Source organism: Ruditapes philippinarum, unplaced genomic scaffold (genome assembly GCF_026571515.1).
Source record: "Ruditapes philippinarum isolate M1 unplaced genomic scaffold, ASM2657151v2 ctg2920_1_1_1_1, whole genome shotgun sequence".
Lineage (NCBI taxonomy): Eukaryota > Metazoa > Mollusca > Bivalvia > Venerida > Veneridae > Ruditapes > Ruditapes philippinarum.
Window position 1 is genome coordinate 1 of NW_026865871.1, and position 25162 is coordinate 25162.

Consider the following 25162-nt stretch of genomic DNA (forward strand, 5'->3'; position numbering starts at 1 on the left):
TATAAGGATCTTTGTGAGGAAAAAAGAGCGACATTGATTGTATTCTTTTAGACAGAAGCACTTCAGAAAACTTTTTTAGAAGAGATCTTTTTAAGGCAAAAACAGCGACATTGGTTGTGGTCCTTTGGCAATAGCAAAACATGAAGTATGTGAAAACATTGTTGTAAACTGCTCTTGGCAGAAGCATGTTCAGAAAACCGTTTTATAGGCAAAATTAGCGACATTGTTTTTGGTCCTTGGACACAATAACAAAATATAGCTTATGTTGTAAACTGCTCTTGGCAGAAACATGTTCTGGCAAATGCTATCCTGATCTGAATATTGCTTTTAGTTCAGTGAGCTAGTTTGATTGATCTGTCATCAGCAAACTAATTAATGTGCAGATCAATGGTAGAAGTACTCTCTTTATTTACACTTCCATTCAAGCAACAAATGTCGTAATCATATTGCATTAATGACACGACATTTTTTAATCCAATTAAGCGATCTATATAGTAACGATCATGTACTTCAACTATAAAAAGGAAAGAGCAGGTCAATATAAAAGAAGCAAGTGTATAAGGCAAATTAAACCTACTACAAATGTCTATAAGGTTTGGTACAATATTGGTAACAATAGACATGTAAGAATTTATAGCAGAAACTGACACAAGATGTAATAGTGGTTTTATTAACAGTCATCATGTTTTTGTTGTAATATTAATCAACTGTTATTAATTAAGATTTTTAGCATAGATATAAGGGTTCTGTGAAGACAAGTATCTCAAACCAATAAAAAGTTTTATGAAAATTCCATAACATTTATTTAATAATAGATCCATATAAAACTGATCGTTGAAACATATTTTTAAGATACATCTTACTGATAATAGATGAAGAATTTGTAGATATTGTTCCTGAACAGAACTCATTAATGGAAAAACAATCTTAATTAATCACATTAAATGAATATTGCAAATGTGAAGGCAAAAGTTTCTTTTATTCTGTGGAAATTAAAACTGCGTCACAGTTATTTAAATGAGACTGAATACTTGATCTATGTTAGAAATATAAATGCAAATTGAACAAGTTTACGCTTATTTAAACCCATTATAACTTAAATATTTAATACAATGAATATTGATTATATTTTATAGTCAATTTAAAACATGATTTAACAAACTCGTCACGGACAATACAACAATTACAATGCCTGGAACTTTCAAACAGTTAATTTCTTAGCACTTTACGTTTTATGTTGATGAATACAGTGTTTATCACAGGTGATATATTGTCTCTGTTTCAAGTTAGCAATGGTTGAAATGCCGCTATGAAGTTTAATATAAATTATACAGTATGACCGTAATTAAGGTAATAGCAACAGCCTGTTATGCGGTAAAGTTCGTAAAATGTAACCAAGTGAATTTCGACATTCATTTTTATCAAAGCGAAAGGTTTCCATTTCAAAAAGAAGGATTCTTTATTTTACATTGGCGTCGTTGAAAATGAAATCTTAAAATTAACTTTCGTATACTTAGTTCGTTCTATTTAACAAAACGTACACACTATTGAGGGTCTGCTAGCATTATGTAAGACAACATACATTTAACAGACCTAAAATCAGATGCTGAGGTCTGTTATTTTTGCTTGGACCTGGCATGACAGGGAGGTCGGGTAAATGTTTAACTAATGCTTAACAAGCTGACTTGTTAGGCCCTATGATACTAGAAACTCTATAGTGATGTGTACTTTTTTCTAACACACTTTACTTCAACATATTTAGCAGAAAGCGTCTCTGATGGATAAGTAATCATACTGCTTCAAAAGCAACATCTTATATATTTATAACAAAGAAATTAAACTTATTCATTCAAAATTTTATGATAAATCTCACAATGAGAATTAGGTAATAAATTGTTGTCACTGCGAATTGATACACACTAAGCATTACTTATAATTTAGTATAATCTAAAATATATACTTAACATGTATTATGGCATGTATTAATGGAAGTTTCGTTTATATGTAGCATTTGTTCAACAAATGTTTACCGGCACCTTTTATGCTTTCAATGTAATTTATATTATTATTGTAATTATTTTTACTCTTCTGAATCAAGAGCCTTTTATGTATTTATCATAATGCGTGTCTGATATGTTAAATAGCTAATGGAGTTACTATTTCATCATGCTAGGTTCAAAATAAAAACACACTTAATAAGATCTTTATCAAATCAAAAGCTATAATTGCATCTTGTAAGTCTCATTATTGTAAGTGAAATAGAAAACATCATCATTTCAGAAACTCTAATGCTACCATAACTCATTTTGATAAAAATGGTCTGCTATTAAATAGTTCTTAAATCACTCAAAATAATATCACATCGCATGCAAAATGAAGTTCGCTGAGGCAGCGAAATATTTATTCCTCAATCTGGTAGAAAACTATTTCAAAAGCAAAATATTCATTGTGTTTGATCAAGATTATTCAACTTCATTCTTATACAGTTATGTCACATCAGATATCAGAATCTGTATCTCGCGGCTGAAAGTGTGTATTTTATTTCTCAGATGGAATTCTCCTAAAACATATTCCTTACTTTTCTATCGACGATGCAAATTAAAATCTTCAAGAAAAAAGCGAGTTTTATATATTGATATTATTTTGAAAAATACTTCCAGCCAAATCGTTCTTGCAATAGTTTAGCAACTGTACCTGATCATAACTTAAACTAGGTATTTCAAGAAGTTGGCAATCGTTTACATAAGAAAACATCTGGAAAAAATGTGATCCATGGAGATCAATGAAATCAAAGATTAAAAATGTAAATTGCAGACTTGGCTCGCTTTTGTTCGTTCATGAGAGAGATGGAAAGTGCAAAAACTCTCACGCCATATAACTCCAAATTAAGTCCGATTTCTTTGTGAACATGTTGAAATCTTTCTGATTAATCTTCTCATCACAAAAGCTGTTGATTTAAAGAACAAAACTAATAGATTGTACACATTTTATGAAAGAGGGACGTATATTTGGAGATAAATATAAATCAGTTAAATAGAAAGTGTACTTATATGTTTAAGTAATGAAGTCATATTGTAGGTAATTTAACACTAACTGTGCAGCTAAAATACAGATTATATGAACCCCTGTTTAGTTTAACATTTTGTACAATGAAATATTAAAAGGAATCGTAACAGACATCTATAAGATTTTCTAAATAGTTGTCAATAATGTAACGTTACAGACTCAATTTTTATTTCCCTGCTGTTTATCAGAATAGCTGCTGAACATTATTGGCACATAAGTGAATTAGCCAGTTAAATATTGTTACATTCATTTCATTTGTTGTAGACACTTAGACGTAACGCATATATCAATTTTTCTGTTCATTTCCTCTAGCAAATTAAATAGTAACTTATATAGTGTTTAACATATGTTATAAAACACCATATTTGAGTGACCGCATGTTTCTTTAGTTGTCTTTATGTGTTTTATATATTGCAACTGTTTATGTTATAATTATTAAACCTTTTAATTATAATCTTCTGGAGTCAGTATTTTTACTTTGATTTATGTTTTTATTCATATAGATTAATTAATGTTGGTGATGTATGAATCAATTCATTGTTTATGTTCAGAGAGTATGTTCATCAATTTCTTGAACACTGATTTTTGAAATAATTTATCTACATGGTTTACCTAATAGGGACAAACACCTTTCGATATATACAGCCAACAAAAAAAGTACAGAAGTTTGCCACATATGACGTCTTCCTTTGGTACTAGGAAACGTGGTCTTGCTCATAAAGAGAGAATGTTTGGTTCCTGGGTTGTCAGACGGACACATGAATCACCTGGCAAGGCACATCTTTCTTTATTTTTGCTACATGAACATGTGTTGTCAGGACAACCAACAAAATAATAGAAAACTAATGCGACATTTAAGAATTTTATTGTAGATGTTAAGATAAGATAAGAAAGTACAGAACAAAGCAGAAGCCAACAAATTAAATAACAATAAATATCTATGATCATAACAAGACATACAACAAAGAGGAAATATGTACATTATATAAACTTTGATTAGAAATGTCCATGTCTGTATATGTTATTTTAACAAGTGTTGGCGCCATTTCATCTTTTTATTATCATTAAAATCGCGAAATACATTGCCTCTGCAAGAGAAATATTTAAACTTGACTCAAAAGGGAGGCTTCTAGTAACTTATAAGTTATTCTATTATTCATTCAATTCTTTTAGATGTGTTTGTAAGCTATAATAGATATCGTCTTGTAAACAAAATGAAGAATATTAGAAATATGGCATTAAGAGACTTTTAAAGAATAAAAATATTAGTTATACCTGTGACAGTCGGTCGTGAAAATCTCTCTGATCACATTTTATACAAAAAAGGATATTCCTATTAAGGGTTCGATAAAAGTAACAATATGAAAACGTCTGACGTGTGAAATAGTTGTTTATGTACCCTTTTTTTACATTATTCCTTAATAGACATGTAAGAACCGATTTCAAATTTTATGAAATCTTGTATTTCTATGTTCACGGACCAATATATGTTTCAATGCCAGTCTTCGTGTCCTTTATGCAATGTATTTAATTGATTTATAATATGTTTTTTATTTAGATTCGTAACAAATCATAACTGCAAAAATAACATGAAAACATCAACAATTTGAAAGAAAGACAACGAGGTCACAACCAGTAAGTAATTACTATAAACCTTCCTATTTAAACATTAACATCAAGAATATCTAAAATGTTATAAAATTCTAGCAAACACAAACGTAAAGAGTAAAAAAACAGATATATTTTCAATTTCTTATCTTAAAACATTAATTATAACTAAAATATCAAACAATTTAGCAGTTTACTTAAGAATTAGATAAAGTTCATGTAATATAAATGTAAATTCGGAACGGTTACAACTAAATATATATCCAAAAGTAATTTTAACATTTTCAAACATCTACATTTTTGTGCAAAACCTTGAAGATTGTAAATTTTGCGTCTCATAATAGATACCCGTGTGGAGGCAAAACTTAAACATTTTCTGTTATAATGTTTAGCTTGCACTGTTTTAAATGAATGCAGATGATATGTTTACATGGTAATGTATATTGGTTTCCTTTGAAGATATTGTGTAAAGTGTTTTCAACGCATTACAAATTAAAGGCCTATAATGCCTCAGAGATGCTTTTATTATTCTGAGAAGCTTATGTCCTGTTATAGTTTCTGAAAAATTACTCGTTGGCTAATCACCTACATGAACTATATTTTTCTTCTTCTGTTATCTTGTGCAAGTAGTATAGTTGTCGTGATTTAGAATTTTTTATTTTTATATATAGATGTTAACATTTTACTAATTTTGTGGCAAATCATTCAATATTCAGCGTTTCTTTGCTCAAGTGATTAACATTATTATAATTTTCCCTGAACACATTGTTTGACTGTTTGAACTTTTTCCCTTTCCATCAGAGGTATCGTGTTCCTTTACATTTTGGTTCTAAATGTATTTTGGGAAATTTCCAGATATAAACTTTGAAAAACACATAACGTTTTTTAATGATATCGCATTACTTTGTATACAATAAACATTTTAATAAATAGCTTTGACTAGATTTAGACGAAATAATAACATAATTAAATTATTGACACATAGAGCTTAGTTTTACATACATGTCTCTCATTTGCAGACATGTCATTTAACACATTTGTGTCCTTGTATTATGCTTGGATATTAGCACTCTTGTTGGTCAATCTTCTTATGCATCAGCAACAAACTGATTTCCATAATCTGTTTGAGTTCGTTCTTCTTATGTTTGTACTTTTTAATTCTGATACAGATATTGATTTGGACTTCTGTGAATACGCGTTAAATTTCACTGTCGCATTCATGTTTGAGATTATTGAAAACATGTTTCAACACATCATTGAATCCGTCAAAAGATGTATTCATTATTTTTATCTGGTTGTTGCTCATGTATACACAAAACAGATTGCAACTGTTGGAATAATACAATCATGTATTTTATCAAATTTACACTTATAAGAGAATTACTAGTATGTATGTTCTTAGAATATTGTAAACGTGTTGCATTTTTTGTTATGACATAGTTAATGTTTATTGAAATTTAAAAAAAATCGATTTTATAAAAACGTTGACAATACGAGTAAAATATCTATGTATTATAGGTAAATACACGTTACATTTACAAAAACTGTATTTAATTGTTTCAACATTTTGCAACACTAAATTGCTTCATTAACTTTCATAAGAATCGACAGTATATCAAACCAGAATCAAATGTTTGGACGATCCTTTTCATATAATTGTAAACTTAACAATTTGAAATTAATAGGTTTTTAACTATAAACTTTGCAAATTTATCATAGCAAACTTTCACAAAATGTAAATATTGGCCCCTTTATAAATGAGACTGAACACAAATATTAAAATTATTGTGACTGTTGTAAAGCACCATCCGTTGACTGGTAAGTCGCCTGCGGGCGGGGAAAACTTGGAATACCCTGATATTCTGATACTGGTGCTGGTTCATCATCAATTTGTTTGGAATATTTCTGGCCGGACGCAGCAGAGGCCTGTAACCGCATTCGCTCGTCCTCATCAGTATCGCTTTTCAGATAGAAATGGAACCCAATATTGAGTTCCGGAATCTCGTAGAGTACCGCGAGAATCAACATCATCATCATGAGACCAATGAAAAGATAAACTGAAATTCATAAGAACGATCAAACGTGAGAAAATATTTTTTATTAGATAGATTGCTTTATTTATTTATGTACGTTGTCTGTCAATTAATTCTTAAGTAAACCATACATTTGAGACACGTGTGACTAAGAATTGAGATCGCAAGACAGTTGTGATACTTTGTCCTGTTTCACCTACTTTAGATAAGTTGCAATAACAGCAAATTAAAATTGTATGTTTCTCTAGCTCCAACAATACTTAATTCTGTCATCGTTATTCCTCTTAGAGCGATGTCTAGACTCAAGAACTATACTGGTATCCTACATATTACCGGACAAAATATGATGTTTTTTCGCTGTAACTTTTATTTAAAACAATAAAAAAGAATGGAATTTTACCCAAATAATTTTGGGTTCTTAATACAAGTAAACATTACTTTAACAAACATGAAATTAAACATTTGACGGCAGAAATGTGTCTTTAAAGAAGGGCATTATAAGAGAGAAAAAATCCTGTAGACAGCTCAATTTACCGGACATTGCGTTTCAAATTTTTAAAGTCCTGAATTGAAATTAATCTTTAGATAATCAGCAAGGAAACTACAACTATTGAAAGGCAAGGTTAAGATATTGGGAAAAAAACAACAGTATGTCACTAAAACAAGACACTGCAGCCATGCTTGTAACGAAGAGGCCAATATATGGGGTGTCATTGAAACTAACACTTAATTAACGCAATTAACGTATTGATTCTTAATGAATCTTAAACGTATATTTAAATGGAATTATGTTCTTTGTCATACAGTTTCTTTTTGGTCATCATGTAGCATGTTACAAAAGCCAAAATTTATTTTATTTACATTTCTGAAATGTAAATTCATGTAGAGATTCCTCCCATGGGCGTAACCCGTTTCCTTTTATGTTTTTTAATGTGCATTTCATTGTAAAAGACAACAACGAGATACTCTTTGGACTAAATTTAAAATTACTTTTAATTATTAAAATATGTTTCGATTGTCTCCTGAGATAACGTGGAGAAGAATTAAAAGTAAAACCTATCTAAAATAACCCATTGAGGGCCTCTTTATTCGGACATGCGCAGAATAGATTATTCCCCCGCATGACCAGGTCATGAAATAATTAGTAAACAAAAGGGTATGTTAGTAAATAAAGAACTGAATCAACCATATTTACCTGAGAGTGGTTTTGTTGTTATTAACTTTGAAATAGAAAGTGTGTGTATGATTCAGACCAGATGATTTTTTAATCAAAGCAAAAATAAAAGCACTATTCAGCAGAAATAGCTTTTGTCCGGTAAACTGATTGTCCGGTAAACATGTAGGATCCCAGTACATAATTTAGCCAAGGACGCTTTATAAAACTTAATTTAAAGTGCATAATCGTTAGAATGAAAGCTTAAATGTCTAGGCAGAAAAGATTTTATACTAAGCCTTGCAACAAGAAGATGCGATTAATTTGAGATATGGACAGTAACATCATCATATCTTGAATAGGATACAAAAAGAAATTTACATTCAAAATTGAGAAAGAGACAAAAGTATTTAAGAGTTTCCATCATGTGTAAGAATATAACTTTAACTAATCATAGAACAAATTGCAAAATGTAATATATATTGGAATATATATTGGTAAGAATTGTGTAACAATTAAAGGTTAAAAAACTGGCAATGATAATAAAATATCCGAATACTTACATGTCGTGGCTACTTTGTACAATGGACGAAGTGGTTGATCTGGAGAGTCTCCCGGAATGTAATCTCCCAACCCAACGGTTGTCAAGGAGATGAAGCAGTAATAAAAGGCGTCTAAATAGTTCCAGTTGGGTTCTATTGTGACGTAGATGGCGGCAGGTATCAAGTAGAAGAAAACTATGACTAGGATGATTATAATAGACAAATGAAGAAGCTGTATATGGAATACTTTGTACAAATGTCCTAGTTTTCTAAACATGAATTGTAAAAACCACGCCGTCGGTATCATCAGACGCTCAACTATTGCTGTAAACATTATAAGCGTCAGAGGGATTCCGATGATAGCATATAATATACAGAAACCCTTTCCAGCTTCCGACAATGGTGTTACACGACCATATCCTAAAATAACAAGAAAAGAATGGTTTGCAGGAAAGAAACAAAAGCTACACTTAAGTGTTAATCGTGTTAATCTGTGTATTTATTCGTGCTAGTTTTATTCCATAAAATACTAAAAGGTACATGTAAAAATTACTATATGAACCAAACACATTAATACATTTTACATAAAATTTAAGGAAAGCTATAACATATGTGAATGACAGATAAAAACTATTGCTTAATTCAAAAGGGTATTATTACGTTTTGTCTTGACGAGGACTTATTTTTCTTACCTATGGTGGTAATGACTGTGCCGGCGAAAAACATAGACTGTCCGAAGCTCCAATTTGGATTCGAGCTGGTAACATTTCTAACAGCTGATATTCCTCTATTTGTGGCACGCACTATCTTTACTATAAATTCTTCTAGTTCAGCATCTGAAGAATATAGACAATATATTAAAAACAAGCAATATTAATTTCAACTGAGAAAATTCTCTTTTTTTCAAATTATCTGAACTGCAGCACATTTTCTCAAGGAACGTAGCCAATGAATAAACTATGTTTATTTTCCCTGCATTTTTTTTTGTAAACTCGTAGGCAGCATACAATTTATACCATTTACATTTGAGGGAAATATGAAATGACTTTTACTGTAAATCAATTAAGCTACCTTAAAAAATGTGGTGAAACTCGGGAGCCACTATGTGCTCAAACTCAGGTGCCAGCACGTGTTTGTTATACTGGGTAGAAGTATAATCCAATAAAGTATATGAATTTTATTTTGGATACAAATAATCACATATCATATCTGTGTGTATCAAAGGAGTTTATAATTGCCCAATTCTACTTAAAACCATTTTCGTAGTATTAATTATAATAGCTAAACAACTGTCTAGTGTAACAATGCACCTCTTAAAAAGATGAATATTAAATAGAGATATTATGTAACTATCACATTGCATTAACTTTGCCTATGAGATCAATATTAATTGTTCACGCATCATCAAAGGTCTTTGTAATATTAAAATACGAGTGTTTTCAATATGTATTGAAATTATAATGCAGCGGTCATTCAATAAAACGATGAATGTTTCACTGAACGCTATTATTCAAAATCAACAACACTATCGCTGAAGCAGTAAATACCATTATACATGAAATGTCAAATGTAATTTAAAGGCACAACTTTTTGTTCTTATATGTGTATACTTTTCAACGTTCTTTTTGGCATCAGGACGGACTTGTAACTCGTATAGAGAAATGATATATTATGGAGATGCAATTTTAGAAATCTATATATACGATTTTATCACCCAATAGACAAACCAGACAAATATAAAAGAAAGAAATATGAAACTCGTGATAAACAAAGAAACAAGTAAGAGTGGTGAAATAAAGTCACAAAATAAATCTTATCATATGCAGTTTTAATAATTATCTAACGTTACTACAAAAAAGTGACCATTAGGGAATCATTATAGAATATAGACAAAAAAAAGAAGAAAACCACCTCTCACAAACAAGATGTCAAAATCCTAACTAATTGTGCATTTTCCCTACATTGAAACTTTTATATTCAAACATGATTCTATTGCAAAACTTTTATCATACCAAAATAACAAAAACGTCGTAATTTGACTTGATTTATGTGAAATCGTCATGACAAACCAATATCTATCTACTCTTGTTATGACAGGTATTGTTGAATTAAACAGCAGAAATGTCAAAAACAATACAAATAAACATCCTGAAGGTTTATTCTTGCAAAGGTGAAAAGCAATTTGCGATCATTTTATTTGTCATTTTTGCATTAAATTAAGGGAGTGTTGGTACTTCAGAGATATAGATGAAAACAAATATCTATACCGGTAAATATAAGCTTCATAATACAATTAGATATACTTTCAAACATAGCAAAACATATAAACGCGACTCCAAGAATTTTAAGAATTATATCTTAGAACAATTTTTGTCTTTCTGTTTTATTGCATCAATTTAATTAATACATATAGAACACTAGAAACCAGATTAGATCGACGCATCTTCTAACAATTCTAACATTGGTACATCGTAATAATTATTAGTTATAAATGCAGTTTAGCCAATTGCAATCACATATCCTTTTAGTATCTTGTATAATATCAGTCTCCTTGGTATTAGTCTGATTTAAAATGGAAACAGACATTCTTTTACTGCTATTTAATTTATCACTGACAATGAAACGAGCCACTCAGAGACAATCATCATTTTTTTCCTCTTATTCGTCATTTCTTTTGATTGAACATGATGGACACAGAACTCAATTATCCCATTCAGACATACATTTCGGACAAGACCAAACAGAGTAGTGTAAATCTCTGATATTGCTTAGGCGTAACTGCTACCAGACATGCAGCCGAAAAGCATTTTTCTCATACGCTCATCATTGCCAACTTTAAATGTCGTTGGACATTAACACGTGCTATGTCAATTCCGATTAAATGTTCGTACGATTTCTATTTATTATTGAGTACTGAAATTAGTTAATTCAAATCAAGAATTTTGACAAAGCACAAACTAATTTATGTCTTAATTGTCTTAAGATATGATGTGAAGTTGACTGTATACCATGTGATACGTATGTTTGAATTTCTGAATAGTCATAGTTAAAAATAAGTTAATGTTTTCCCAAATTTATTTCTTAAGATATACTACGCTTTAAATTTATATTTAAATTTTATATTTAAAGATACTTTAATGAATTTGATTTTAAGCAAATCACATGCACATGTGGACAATAGGCGATCCAATTAGTGAAATTCCCTGACTCAAAAACTTATGTAAATAAATCCTGTATGAATCATTACATTTTTTTAACTTTTTATGACAATAATGCAAGCCTTTTAGGTTACAAATGAGACATATTTTGCAAAAAATGTCTTTAACATTGTCATAGATAATATAGGAAAATATTTAAGCACATTACCGCGGAAATCGAAAATAACTTGTGTTTTGATATACTTCTTGCATGCTCAATAAAAACAGAATCATTTTCATCCCACAAATGTTATTCTATGTTGACTGCAGCCGAAATAAAACTTAATAAGCAAACCACTAGTGGCGATTCGTTTGGTGAAATACGATGACTCAGAAACATATGCAAATCAAACCAGTATGAATTATTACAGGTATTTAACTTTAAATGACAATAATGCAAGCCTTTAAGGCGTCACCTAAGATACAATTACAATTTTTGACTTTAACATACCCATTGCGGTTCAATATTTAAACGCATTACCTGAAATACATGTTGCATCTGCTTTGAACAAATTTCTTGCGTTATAAATATCATTTCTCATATCTTCCTCAAATGGTGATTCGACAAGAGAAAACACCATAGCTCCAAAACATAAGTAAATAATATACACAACAAATAATATTCCGAATCTTAAATAATTGATTTTTCTGTCTTTCCATCTTTCTAAATTTTCTTTAAATGACATTATACTTCTGAATTGATTTTGCTAACTGGCTTCACTTTTCACTTCTTTAATTAACAAATTTACAAATTTAGCTCATGATGCTAAATAAACCTATAGATATATGCGAATATATGAAGTGTTTACTTTATTCCAATACACACGTTTAGAGAAATTTAAAATCCTACTGTTTATGCACACTTGAAAGATTTTTGTAAGGCGTCTACTAAATCACCTCGCTAAGTATCACAGTTGAAAAGAAAATTTTAATTACATTTTCTGTTCAGCTACTTGTAAATGTTTTACACGTTATCCAATAAAATGAAACGATTGGACGTCCGTCCTCTCTGCTACATGAAAATTGCAAAGACAGCATATTTTTGTACATTGTGCTAATATTGGAACATCGAAATGTGATTCGGTAAATGGTGCTAAAGCAATTCAAGAGTTCAATACCAAATTCAAAACGAGACGTAAAGTTTGCTTTTGGGAACCATCTACAATCAAAAAGAATTATTATAAACAAATGAAAATTATCCATTCAAAAACTTACGATAAATCTCACAATGAGGTTAAATATCAAATTATTGTCGCTGCAAATTGTTACTGAATACGCATTACTGTATAATCCAAAACATATACAAAACAAATATTATGGCATACTGCACAATGCAAGTTGAGTTTCGTTTTTGTTTTTATATAATATACGGAGCTGCTCATGAGTATACGGTAAAGGAGATCAGTTGGAAAGTGTTTGAACAGAGCAAAGCTTATAGTTACTGCTTAAAAAGCAAACTGTTTCCAAAGGATTTTTTTCTGAAATGCGATATGTAACTAAACATCATAAAGATTTCAAAGACGTATGTAAACTCAAAGCTAAAAAGCGTATCCTTTCCATTTCAAAAGATTAAAATGGTTAAAGCCAACATAAATCCAATGCCCATTTAGTTTAATGCACCTTTTACATAAAATTTATCGCTTCATAGAACAAATGTACATAATGTTACTGTTACACAATGAAAGTTTTATATGAAGTTTTTGTTGAGTTAAATCTTTATACATACACGTTTATAAAATGTACTAATATAACATTGTTTAAGTCTCAAATGTTCTAAATTGAATAGCAATCATCATTATTCTAAGCACACTGAGGCCTCTTTAACTCATTTTCAAATTGATGAAGACTGTCGGCAACTGAAATGTGTTCAGCCAACTAAAATAATATCAAATCGCATGCAATATTAAGATCATCGATAGAGCGTAGTTTATTCCCCGGTCTTGTAGAAAAAGCAAATTTTTCAAAAGCGGAAAATTGTTCGATCAAAATTATTTCAATTTTTTATTCTTATATACAGTTATGTCACATCAGATATCAGAATTAATATCTCGTGGGACGAAATTTGCATTTCATTATGTAGATGTAATTCTCGTAGCATTTATTTAATGCATATTTATTACTTTTTTATCGACGATGCAAAATAATTTATACAAGAAACCAGCGATGTTTATATATTGAAATAGCTAAATGCCAAATCGGGAATGCAGTTACAGTAAATAAATGATTGTTTCCAATGTCAAAACTGTATCCGTTTAAAAACTATGTAATATGCGTTTTCTAGAAGTTAGCAAGCATGTACAAGTATAATATATGGAAAAAGAGAGATCCTTTAGAACAATGAAAACAAAGTTGAAAGTGAATATTGTAGACTTGGTTTGCTCAAGTGTGTTCATGTGAGATAATGGAAAATGTAACACGTATTAATCTTAAATACAATTAATCAGATACCACAAAAATCTATGAAATTCTGGAAAAGGGTCAATCTTATGAAATGTAACATCAACAAGTGCATTTATTAACAAACAAAAGAAAATATATAGATATTTCTGTAAAAAAATGAATGTAAATGATAATAATACGGACAAAAATCTGAGTTTTCAAGAGACTGGGGAGAGAGTTGTGATTGATAAATACTAGTAAACGACTGTATAGGGGTTAAGAATTTAACCCGTTCGATGAAAGCATATCCAAACATGTATTCATATTGTAAATAATATAACACTCCCTGTTTAGCTAAGAAATGTAGATTTTATCAACCCCAGTTTAGGGTTCTTTATTTATTCACTGTTTTGTTAATGGTAATACCAGACTGAAATAATCGTAACAGACATCTATAAAATTGTCTACATAGTTGCTTACACTATCACAGTCCAGACACAATTACCATTTCCCTACTGTTCATCGATATTGCTGCCGTACGTGATTGGTTTATAAGTGAATTAGCCTACTCACGACCAGTTTAAGTTTGTTACATCCTTTGTCATTTGTTTTAGGCGTATTAACTGCCAGATACTCAGACGTTACCCATATATCTTGTTCTCTGTTTAATTCCTCTTACAAATCAAATAGTTACTTATACAGTGTATAAAACTCGTTTGTGAAACACCATATTTGAATGATATGATCGAATATGTTTTGTCGTATGTGTCAATATAATAAACCCGTCTTATTATCTTTTGTGTCATGTTTTTTTCCGATTGTACACCCCCCCCCCCCCTCAAAATAACTTTAAATGTGCAAAATGACCCAAAATTGAAAAGCTGTTAAATTGAAATCAGGCCAAAAATTGCGAAAAATAATAGATACTTAATTGAATTTGGAAAGAATTCTGTCATTATCTTTTTCATTTTTTCCTATTTCAAGTTAATCAATTGACCTATGTAAGAATTTGAATTGTTATATTTTCAATGCATTTAGACCCAAATGTAGCTTCATAAAATCTTAAATTCCTTCATGCTTAGATTAAAATGGCAAAATGCGCTTGTTTACAAACGACTTTTAGCAACAAAAACAAATTAATGAAGAAAAATAACACACCAACAACTAATGATTTGTTAAACAAAGTATTAAGCCTATAGAATATACTTGATGATAATTTTAAACTTTATTACAATAGACAAGTTTCCTTCAATGTCTTTACATTAGCCAGAACCGATAGTTTATGGTTGGGCTAAACCGACATTGTCTTCAGCAACAATACTTTAAAAATGGCTTCTTTCTCTGAATAGTTTAATTTGCAATCCTAATACAACATTTTTCTTAATAAATGACTGGAAAAAATAAAGCATACAAACATCTGGCAAACATATGACGCCAGAGTTGTTTTTCTTTGATTTATGTTTTAATTTATAGTGATTAATGGAGTGTTGATGATTTATTATAGACTATTCGGTTTCAAGATTATCTTTTTTAACACACAGTATATGCGTCGTTTTGTTTCAGTTTATTTAATATACTTTATACCTTATACGACTATATATAATATGAGAATAAGTACATTCATACATACACATACATTGTAATTGTACAATAACATAATACTAGATACTCAGATCTAATATCAGAAATAGTTCTCATGGGAGACGATGTAATTTTCGTAAATCATTTTAATGCATATTTATTGCTTTTAATAGATTATATGACATCGGTAGATATAAGACACGTGTTCTTCAATTAATCTGTTTAAATAAAAGGTCTTGTTAATTGGGACACGATCGTCTTTAAGTTATCACTCATGCCTTTAAAGAGTGTTTTTGTATTAACTGTAAGTCTTCATTAGAGATGCTTCATATCTATTATTGTTTGTAACAGTATGAGCATTAGACGTAAACTAACAAGTGTCCGTAGAGAGTCTGCAATTACGTCATAAATGTAAACCCGTTGACCTTATCATAAATAACACATTTGCAACTAATATGACAATATATTTGAAACCGTTTGACTACTGTAATTTAGTCAATAACTACAAATTATTACATAATGTGTCACATATATGTAACGTCAATTTAATCATCATTGCTATTTTACAGAGCACCATATGTTATCTATCTATAAACGTGTTATTTGTAAAAGTTTGTGTTGTTTATACCGTTAGCTATGTACAGTTTAACATCTTTAAATTAGAATAAGTAAATTATACTTTTAATAAGACAAAATACAAACAATATAATAGCGCTGACATTATCTCCAATAACGCTAAAAAGGGACACATATCTTTAAAAATGTAGATCTATTTGAGTATCTGATTATTCGATCTTACTCTCAGAAAGGATTATATAACAAAATTAAAAAACATAATTACATAATATTTCTGACTTGTAACATGTTCTTTCTTGTCACGTTTAAATATCTACAATTTATAGACGTGCTATTTTTTTCTGACATAAACGCCTTGGACAATTAATTGCTCTGTATTCTGAATTAATGATCTATTGGTTCTCTAAAACACTTGTGGCTTTGCTTCCGATGATTTATTTGTTTCAAACTGATTATGTTATGATTCATTATTAATTTTAGAAACCTCTACTGAATAAGCAACGGCTGTAAAGAAAGACATTATGTCTCTTTTCTTTCAACAATTAATTTTAATTTGCAAATGATCAATAAAATGAAATTCTAATGACAGCAGTTGTATAGTACGATTTGACAATGTCTTATTTTATCACCTTAATATATATTGAGAAAACCTTATGTGTAGGTCATAAAGGGAAAAAGTATTGCGCTGGGAACTCTGATGCTGTAAAAGTCATAAGTGTTGTAAGGAACGGATCGTCATGTTCAATATTATTACTAAAATTAAGCCGTCCGTTGATAACGTGCAACTTGCAATGCAAATTAGATTTGAAAAAAATCTTTGATGCCCCTGTGAATTTCATCGATGCTCGCTGTAGCTATTACATAACGCGTGTCACTAATACTAAACTTTAATCGTTTAAGAAACAAGAACATAGCAAACTGTTTTATAAGAGATTTGTGTAAGGCAAAAAGAGCGACATTGTTGGTGGTGCTTTGATACAACAACAACAACAACACATGGACTACGTGAAAACATTGTTGTAAATTGCTCTCGACAGAACATGTTCAGAAAGCCGGTTTATAAGATATCTTTGCAAGGCAAAAAGTGCGACATTGGTTTGGTTCTTGAACACAAAAGCAAAACATGAAATATGAGAAAAAATTAATTGTAAACTGCTCTCGACAGAAATATGTTCAGAAGACCGTTGTATAAGAGATCTTTGTAAGGTAAAAAGAGGGACATTGTTTGTAGTCCTTTGACAAAAGCATGTCAGAAAACCTTTTTATAAGAGACCTTTGTAAGGCGATTAACACTAAAACTAAGCCGTCCTTAAATTACGTGCAACTTGCAATGCAAATTAGATAAAGGAAAGATCTTGAAGCCCCTGTGAATTTCATTGATGCTCGCACATAGCTATTATGATTAGTGTTTAACAATACTCTAAATTTTAATCTTAGAAACTATTGCAAGAAACAAGAAAACTGTTTTATAAGGGAGTGGTGTAAGGCATAAAGAGCGACAATGTTTGTGGTCCTTGGACACATTAGCAAAACATAAACTGTGTAAAAACATTGTTGTAAAGTTCTTAACGAAAAATATTCAGAAAAAATGTATTATTACGGATCTTTGTAAAGCTAAAAAGAGTGAGATTGTTTATGATCCTTGGACACAATAGCATAAAATGAACTATGTGGAAACATCGTTTTAAATTGCTCTCGCAGAAAACTGTTTAATAAGAGATCTTTGTAAGGCAAAAAAATTGACATTATTTGTGGTCCTTGGACACAATACAAAAACATAAAACTATGAGAAAACTTGTGTTGTAAACTGCTCTCGACAGAAACATGTTCTGGCAAATGCTATCCTGGTCTGAAGATTGCTTTAGTTCAGTGAGCTAGTTTGATTGATCTCTCATCGGCAAACTAATTAATGTGCAGATCAATGGTACAAGTACTCTCTTTATTTACACTTCCATTCAAGCAACAAATATTGTAATCATATTGCCACTTTTTATGCAATTAAGCAAACTATATAGTAACGATCATGTACTTCAACTATAAAAAAGGACAAAGCAGGTCAATATAAAAGAATCAAGCGTAGAAAGCAAATAAACCTAATATTAACGTGTATATAAGGTGTTTTGTATCGCACAATATTTGTAACAATAGACATGTAAGTTCTAAATGATATCAGAAAATGATACAAGTAGTGGTTTCATTAACAGTCATCATGTTTTTTTGCAATATTCATCAACTGTAAAAAATATCAAAAGATATAAGAGTTGTGTGAGGACAAATATCTTTAATATGTTCATTAGAACGACATTAATATTGAAAATTTAATAAAGAGTTATAAATAATACACATTTAAAACTGATCATTGAAACATATTTCTAAAACACATTGAGTTGAAGATGTTTTTAAACATTTTAACAACAGAAATCTTAAATAATCACATTTAATTAATATTGCACAGAATGATTGCAGAGTTATGTCATATCTTGTGGGGATCATGTTTGCGTCACAGTTATCAAAATGATCCATGTCAAGTTACAAATTTAAAGACATAATGTTGAATTGTGCTAAATTCATTTTAAGCTTCTTAGCTCTATATGACTTAACCTCCAACATACCTGATAAACAAGTAGCATTGATGAGAAAGTCATTTCGCACAACTTGAAGTTTGTACCTTAACTTTTCTTCTACTGGTAATTCCAAGAGAGAAAATACGTAAGCTCCGATGCACAAATATGCAATATATATCAAACATAATATTCCTAAAAGAATCGTTTTCTTCGGAACATTTTCCATTTTCTAAGGTGTGATTTTTAGTAAATATATGTATGTTTGTCTTTACTGCTTTCTAGTTCCCTTACAAGAAAAGTAGCCAGTATAATAGAATACAAATTAGCCTGAACATATTTTGTCATACGTTTTTCATTTAGTACTATTTGCATTCAACATTTCTTGCATATATACGCCATACAGTTGATATAATAACTAATTTCTATTCCATGCATGTTAATTAAGAGCCATATGTTATTAATGAATGTATATTTGAATGTATATTGAACTAATAGCAACTTCAAGTAACTCAAAGAAAAACATAATTATACTTATTTATTTTCTTATCATTTCATATATGCTACATATACAATCTCTGTTTATTTTTATTTTCGCATCAAATAACTCTGACTGCAAAATAAATGAAATGTCCCGAGTTGTGTAAGATAATATTAAAAGAGATCAGCAATAGTTTAGACTGTAGTACGAAAAGGATTGACACATACAAAGGAAAAAACATAAACTGGGGGACATAATGAAACTAACAAGATATTAATATTAATCAAAAGATACGCTATATAAGCAAGTGTGTGTTTTTCTGAAATTCTCGGTTGTTTTTGTTGTAATTTGCAATCTTTAAAAACATTTCCATTTCAGAACTTATCAATTTCATAAGCATATATTAAAAATTCAAAATAAGTCAGATATATGAAAGAGTTTAGCGACTGAATGGTGTTAATGTAAATTTTATTTTACTAACACGGACTCATAAGAAAGTAACAGAAAATAACAGTTTATAGTAAGTTGTATTGTATTATTCAAATAATGTTAGAACTATAAATGCAAATATAAACAAGTTCACGCTTATTTAAACCTTTTATAACTTAAATACTCAATACAATGAATATTGATTTTATTGTATTGTCAATTTACATTCTCGCCACGGACAATACAATAATAACAATGCCTGAAACTTTCAAACATTATTCAGCGTTTTAGGTTTAATGTTGAGTTACAGTGCAGGTGGCATATTGTTTCTGTTTCAAATTAGCAATGGTTGAAATGCCGCTATGAAGTTTAATGTAAATTATATAGTATTGCCCCGTTAGGTAATAGCAACAGCTTGTTATACGATAAACTTCATAAAATGTAATCATGCGAATTTCTACATTCATTTGTATCAAAGCGGAGTTTTTCCATGAAATAGGTAAAAAATTATACTGCTTTCAAAGGAACTTTTCCAGTAAAAAATAATTCTTAAAATCGAACATCCAGGTACTCGTACAATGTACGTTTTGTAAAACCTAATAATCAGTTGTGCATCACTATTTGTTTTTCTTATTTATCTTTTTTTATTCTGTTGTCCAATAAAAAGTAATATTGGTCACTATACACGTTTGTCGAACCAGTGATTTTATATTTAAAGGCAACAATGGCACTTGTAAACGCTTCAAAACAGAAGTATGCATTTATGTAACTTAAAGGTGAAGTATATTCTGCCAAAAATGTTACATTAAATAAACACGGGATTATTGCCGATTATGTTTACATCAACATACGGATAATAGCTGAACATTATAATTATGCGAACTTCATTACAACCAATGCTATCAGATGGATACATGTTTCGTACTTTAATTACTTACATAAATCTAAGTAAAGGTAACATATGCAGAAAAATTTTCTCTCTATGAACATAATGAACTGCTATTTTCCCCATAAAATATAACCATGCTAAATATATTAAATTGAACAACCCCGTCTTTCATCAATCTGAGCCAAACAATTAATCAAGTTAAGGGACAGTTTAAAAACATGTATTGACGGAACAGCACATCGTGAAGACCATGGTCAGACGACGAAGTTGTGCCGACTTATCTTGGTCTGCAATGGTCGCATGGGTATAATATGTTGCCGCCAGCGGGCTAGGGGCGAAAGAAAGGTGTCAACTGAATAAAAACATTACCTGAAATGCAGGTTGCATTTGCCTTAAAATAACTCCTTGCGTTATAAATATCCGTCCTCAGTTCTTCCTCTACTGGTGATTCGACAAGAGAAAACACCAAAGCTCCAAAACATAAGTAAATTATATAAACAAGTAATAATATTCCGAAACGAACGAGGTTCATTTTCCTGTCCTTCCATCTTTCAACATTTTCCTTCAACGTCATTTTTAGTAAGTTAAACTTTATCTTTTCTAACACCTTACGTTCAAATTTTCATTTTTAAGATCGGTGAAAATAATGTTATTCAAACAACACAATCTTAAAAATTGTATTTTAATACTAAGCTGCTATTACTTTTGAAATAAACTGAAATGAGAAAGTCATATTTTTTTAAATCATTAATTCAAATATTTCCTCAATATATTGATTATTGAAAGGATATAAAATTATTTATTTAAAGCACTTTCAACACCCCGCGGTGGTTTACTTTTTAATTCATTCAACAAGTTATACATACACTTTCTAAATTTTAATCCCGATTTTTCATGATTTACCACTTATACATGTTTTTATGAAATTCATACACAATTATCTACCAAACACAAATGTTTAGACCCAGTTTTAGTCAAGTATATTAATCCAGTTAAGCAAAATTTCTCTACAAAAGTCTTCTTAAATCGAATTCATAAATACAAAACAATATCCACTCACATCCCTACAGCAGACGACACTGTGACAACGCATGTATCATAATCATATTAATACATTATCGGAAAGCGATTGAGAGCTTCGGTTTTTATCCTACTTTATCGTGATTTTATTTTCAACTTGCTAATCAAACAAGTGTCTCGAAATCGATATTAGTAAATTGCATAATTGCATGCACAATTAAGCTGCACGATATAAATTTTAAAATAAATAGAAAGAAAATCAGCAGACAATACTCAGAAATTCCATTTAGAAGAGAATCGATCGATGTAACAGCAGGATTAAAAACAATTGTCACATATTCAGCGATTCAGCAAAAATGCTTTAGGCAAGTTAAATTGTTGTTGCTGTTGTTGTTTCGTGTAGTTGTGTTTTGTTTGTTATTTCTCCAAGCTCCTTTGTATCAATATCAGTTAAAGCATTTTTAGTACAGTAAGATGGTTTGGAACAAACTGCTGACAGTCAGCAACAATGTAATATTTGAGTGACATATACCCTGCAAACTGGCCGTTAAAACGCTATCAAAAATAAAGGAATATGTGCAAGGACCTTTAATTCTCCGAGCTACGATTTTCTTCCTACCTCCATCCCAATATGCACCCTTTTAAAGTTAAAATTCCTTATAAGTTATGAGTCGTAGGAAATAAGTTTATCTCCTCGTTCACACTTCCACTATTGAATCTATATACATTAACTTCCGAGGTCTAAATGTACATGTTTATACACACTAGTAAAATGACAGTGCTTAACACATTTCTACCTATTACTATACATCGTTTAATTCTATATCGGGAAATTGGGCATGCAGTTGGTAGATTAAAAGCATGGAAAAGATAATTTAAAACTTTATTGCAATAAATTAGCTTTCTTCAATATATTTACATTAGCCAGAAATGATAGTTTATGGTTGGGCGAAACCAACATTGTCTTCAGTAACAATACTTAAATAATGGTTACCTTCCTCAGAATAGTTTAATTTGCAATCCTAATACAAAACTTTAATAAATGATTGGAAAAAATAAAGCATACAAACATCTGGCAAACATATGACACCAGTGTTTTTTTCTTTGATTTATGTTGTAATCTATAGTGATTAATATAATGTTGTTGATTTATAGACTATTCAGTTTCAATTTTATCATTTTAAACAAAGTATACGTGCGCGTTCTTTTGGTTCTTTTTATTTACACTGCTTACCCGATAGAGTTAATGAATACATTTATTTGCATACGGTATACCTCATGCCATTTATTAATCAACATATAAAATACTGTTTACCTAAATTGATATGCATGTATAGATCAATATATTGCATACTGTATACCTTGTATATTTTATAAATTGCATAACTTATACCATTATTGAAGAATCAATTAATTGTATACGGTATTCGTAAGTTGATAGATAGATAAATGTATTGCATACAGTATACATAATACAATTAATGAATCAATATATTGTATACGGTATTCGTAAGTTGATCTATAAATATATGTATTGCATACGACATACATCATATTATTTATGAAGCAATATATTGTATACGGTATTCGTAAACTGATATATAAATATATGTATTGCATACGGTATACATAATATCTTTATGAATCAATATATTCTATACGGTATTCGTTAATTGGTATATAATTATATGTATTGCATATTGTACATGTATACATTATATAATTTACGAATTAATGTATTGTATTCGTTAGTTGATATGTAACTATGTGTATTGCAGACGGTATACATTATATCATTGATGAATATATTATTGATGAATACGGTATAATTATATTAGCTAAATTATAGATAAATTCATTGCATACGGCATACCTTATATCATTTATGAATCAATCGTTTGTAATTAGTTGATTTATATATCAATATATTGCACGCAGTACACATAATATTATTTATAACTTTCAAGGTCAACACAAATACCTTTATATTTTTACTTGAATCTTTATAACTAATAATACTAGTAAATGTCTAAGATCAAACGCATTATATATAGAGTGTGTATTCATACATAATGCAGCATTACTACAACTTTTAGTAATTGCTTTATTTACGCACACACTTGTTTATTACAGGACAATATCAATGTTTTCTATATTTATTATCGTTGTTAACAAAGTAAGCATATCCGCTTCAGACATGTTTTAGCGTTCATGAATCGTTTCAATGAATGCCCTGTTAAATATTACAAATCAAACATTGCCGATATATTAAACTTCTATAAATTGCCCACTGCGGGAATCACAACATAATTATTTGCAATCACCATGCAAAGAATATTTATTCCATATCAAAATAGTATTCGATTAGAGTCTATTCACTTTTTGTTAAAATATGCATATACTGTGATATCAAAACATATATGAGTATTTAGCCCTATTTCAAAATTTAAGCAGTTGATATTATTCTTATATCATTTATTAATTCAACGAGAAAAAGTATAGACAATTCATGAAATATTATACTGCAAACTCGTTTCAGTAAATGATTATACACACTTTCTTAACTCATCACTGAAACTATTTATATGACTTTGAAATATCAAATTAAGTGATAGTCAACGTGAAGTTATCGCTTTATACAATTCGTATATCTACAAAAAATGGATGATTCACATCTGTTTCTTGATCTATATTCAAATGTCACCATAACCGTGTTTAAATTTTGAATTCTGCTTAAGTCTCTGCTAGGGGGCGTGGACAGTAACTTGCACATTACAATACACTCTATGAACAGGATCAATCAAAATGAGCCTGCAATATTTTTAATTGTGCCGATTATAACTTTCCTTATTGATTCTTTTCCTCTGTATTTTCTTTAATGAGCTGTCAAAAGCTCTCATATAGTCCATTGCAGAATGATTAATTATCAAACTATTTTATATCGGCAAACAAATTGATAAAATTAAAAGTGCTGACTACTTTTACAGTTCAATGTAACAATATTTAAGCAACGTGAAATAATGATTATATCCAGTGTTGCATTTTTATGTGGTAACTATGATATCTGTCATACAGAGCACAACTTGCGGCATGCGCAACAGTAACAAGTGTTTCAGAATTATGTTTGATAAGATAATTTTATAATGTAAAAATGTACACCGATACTATAATATAGAAATAGGTCCATTCTCACATACATATGTTTACATAATTGTACAGTAATATAAGAATAGATATAGCAATAAAATTGTGAATTTGAATTTACCATAAATACATAATTATACTAAACATACATTTTTTAAGCAATGAATTGTACCCTAAAATATTTATTTTTGGTTTCCATAAGTACATGTATTAATATCATTTTTTCTGTTTATTAAGCATGAAATCGTGACGAGCAGCATTGCCAGTTTATCATTTCATTACAAACACTGTACATTATTTCAGTTTGTGCCAATGACATAAAAGTAGAAACATTCAAATAAGCCACAGTATACGAATTGCCGAGAAAAAAAGTCGACTTTATTCAATAAATATGTCTATTTTTGATATTCAAAATCATTCCGCTACAAGTATGATATGTTATATTCAGATATGCCTTTAACGTCAGATCTAATATCAGAAATTGTTCTCATGGGAGACGATGT

The 25162-nt window shown here is 29.8% G+C and overlaps 1 protein-coding gene across 5 annotated transcripts in view; it reads right to left on the bottom strand.

Moving 5' to 3' along the window:
* Positions 1-3915: 3915 nt before the first annotated feature.
* LOC132730612 (potassium channel subfamily K member 1-like) overlaps positions 3916-25162 on the bottom strand; it is an 88412-nt gene continuing 67165 nt past the window's right edge. For 3 of the 5 annotated variants that reach the window (XM_060716581.1, XM_060716582.1, XM_060716578.1), the window contains exons 2-4: positions 9095-9238; positions 8424-8822; positions 3916-6731 (exon numbers count right to left, since the gene is read on the bottom strand). In XM_060716581.1, the coding sequence (XP_060572564.1) occupies positions 6457-6731; positions 8424-8822; positions 9095-9238 (818 nt within the window). In that variant the 3' untranslated portion in view covers positions 3916-6456. Of the gene's footprint in view, positions 6732-8423; positions 8823-9094; positions 9239-12080; positions 12500-20864; positions 21640-25162 lie in introns of those variants that run through there. The other 2 variants (XM_060716579.1, XM_060716580.1) reach the window with 2 other exon arrangements.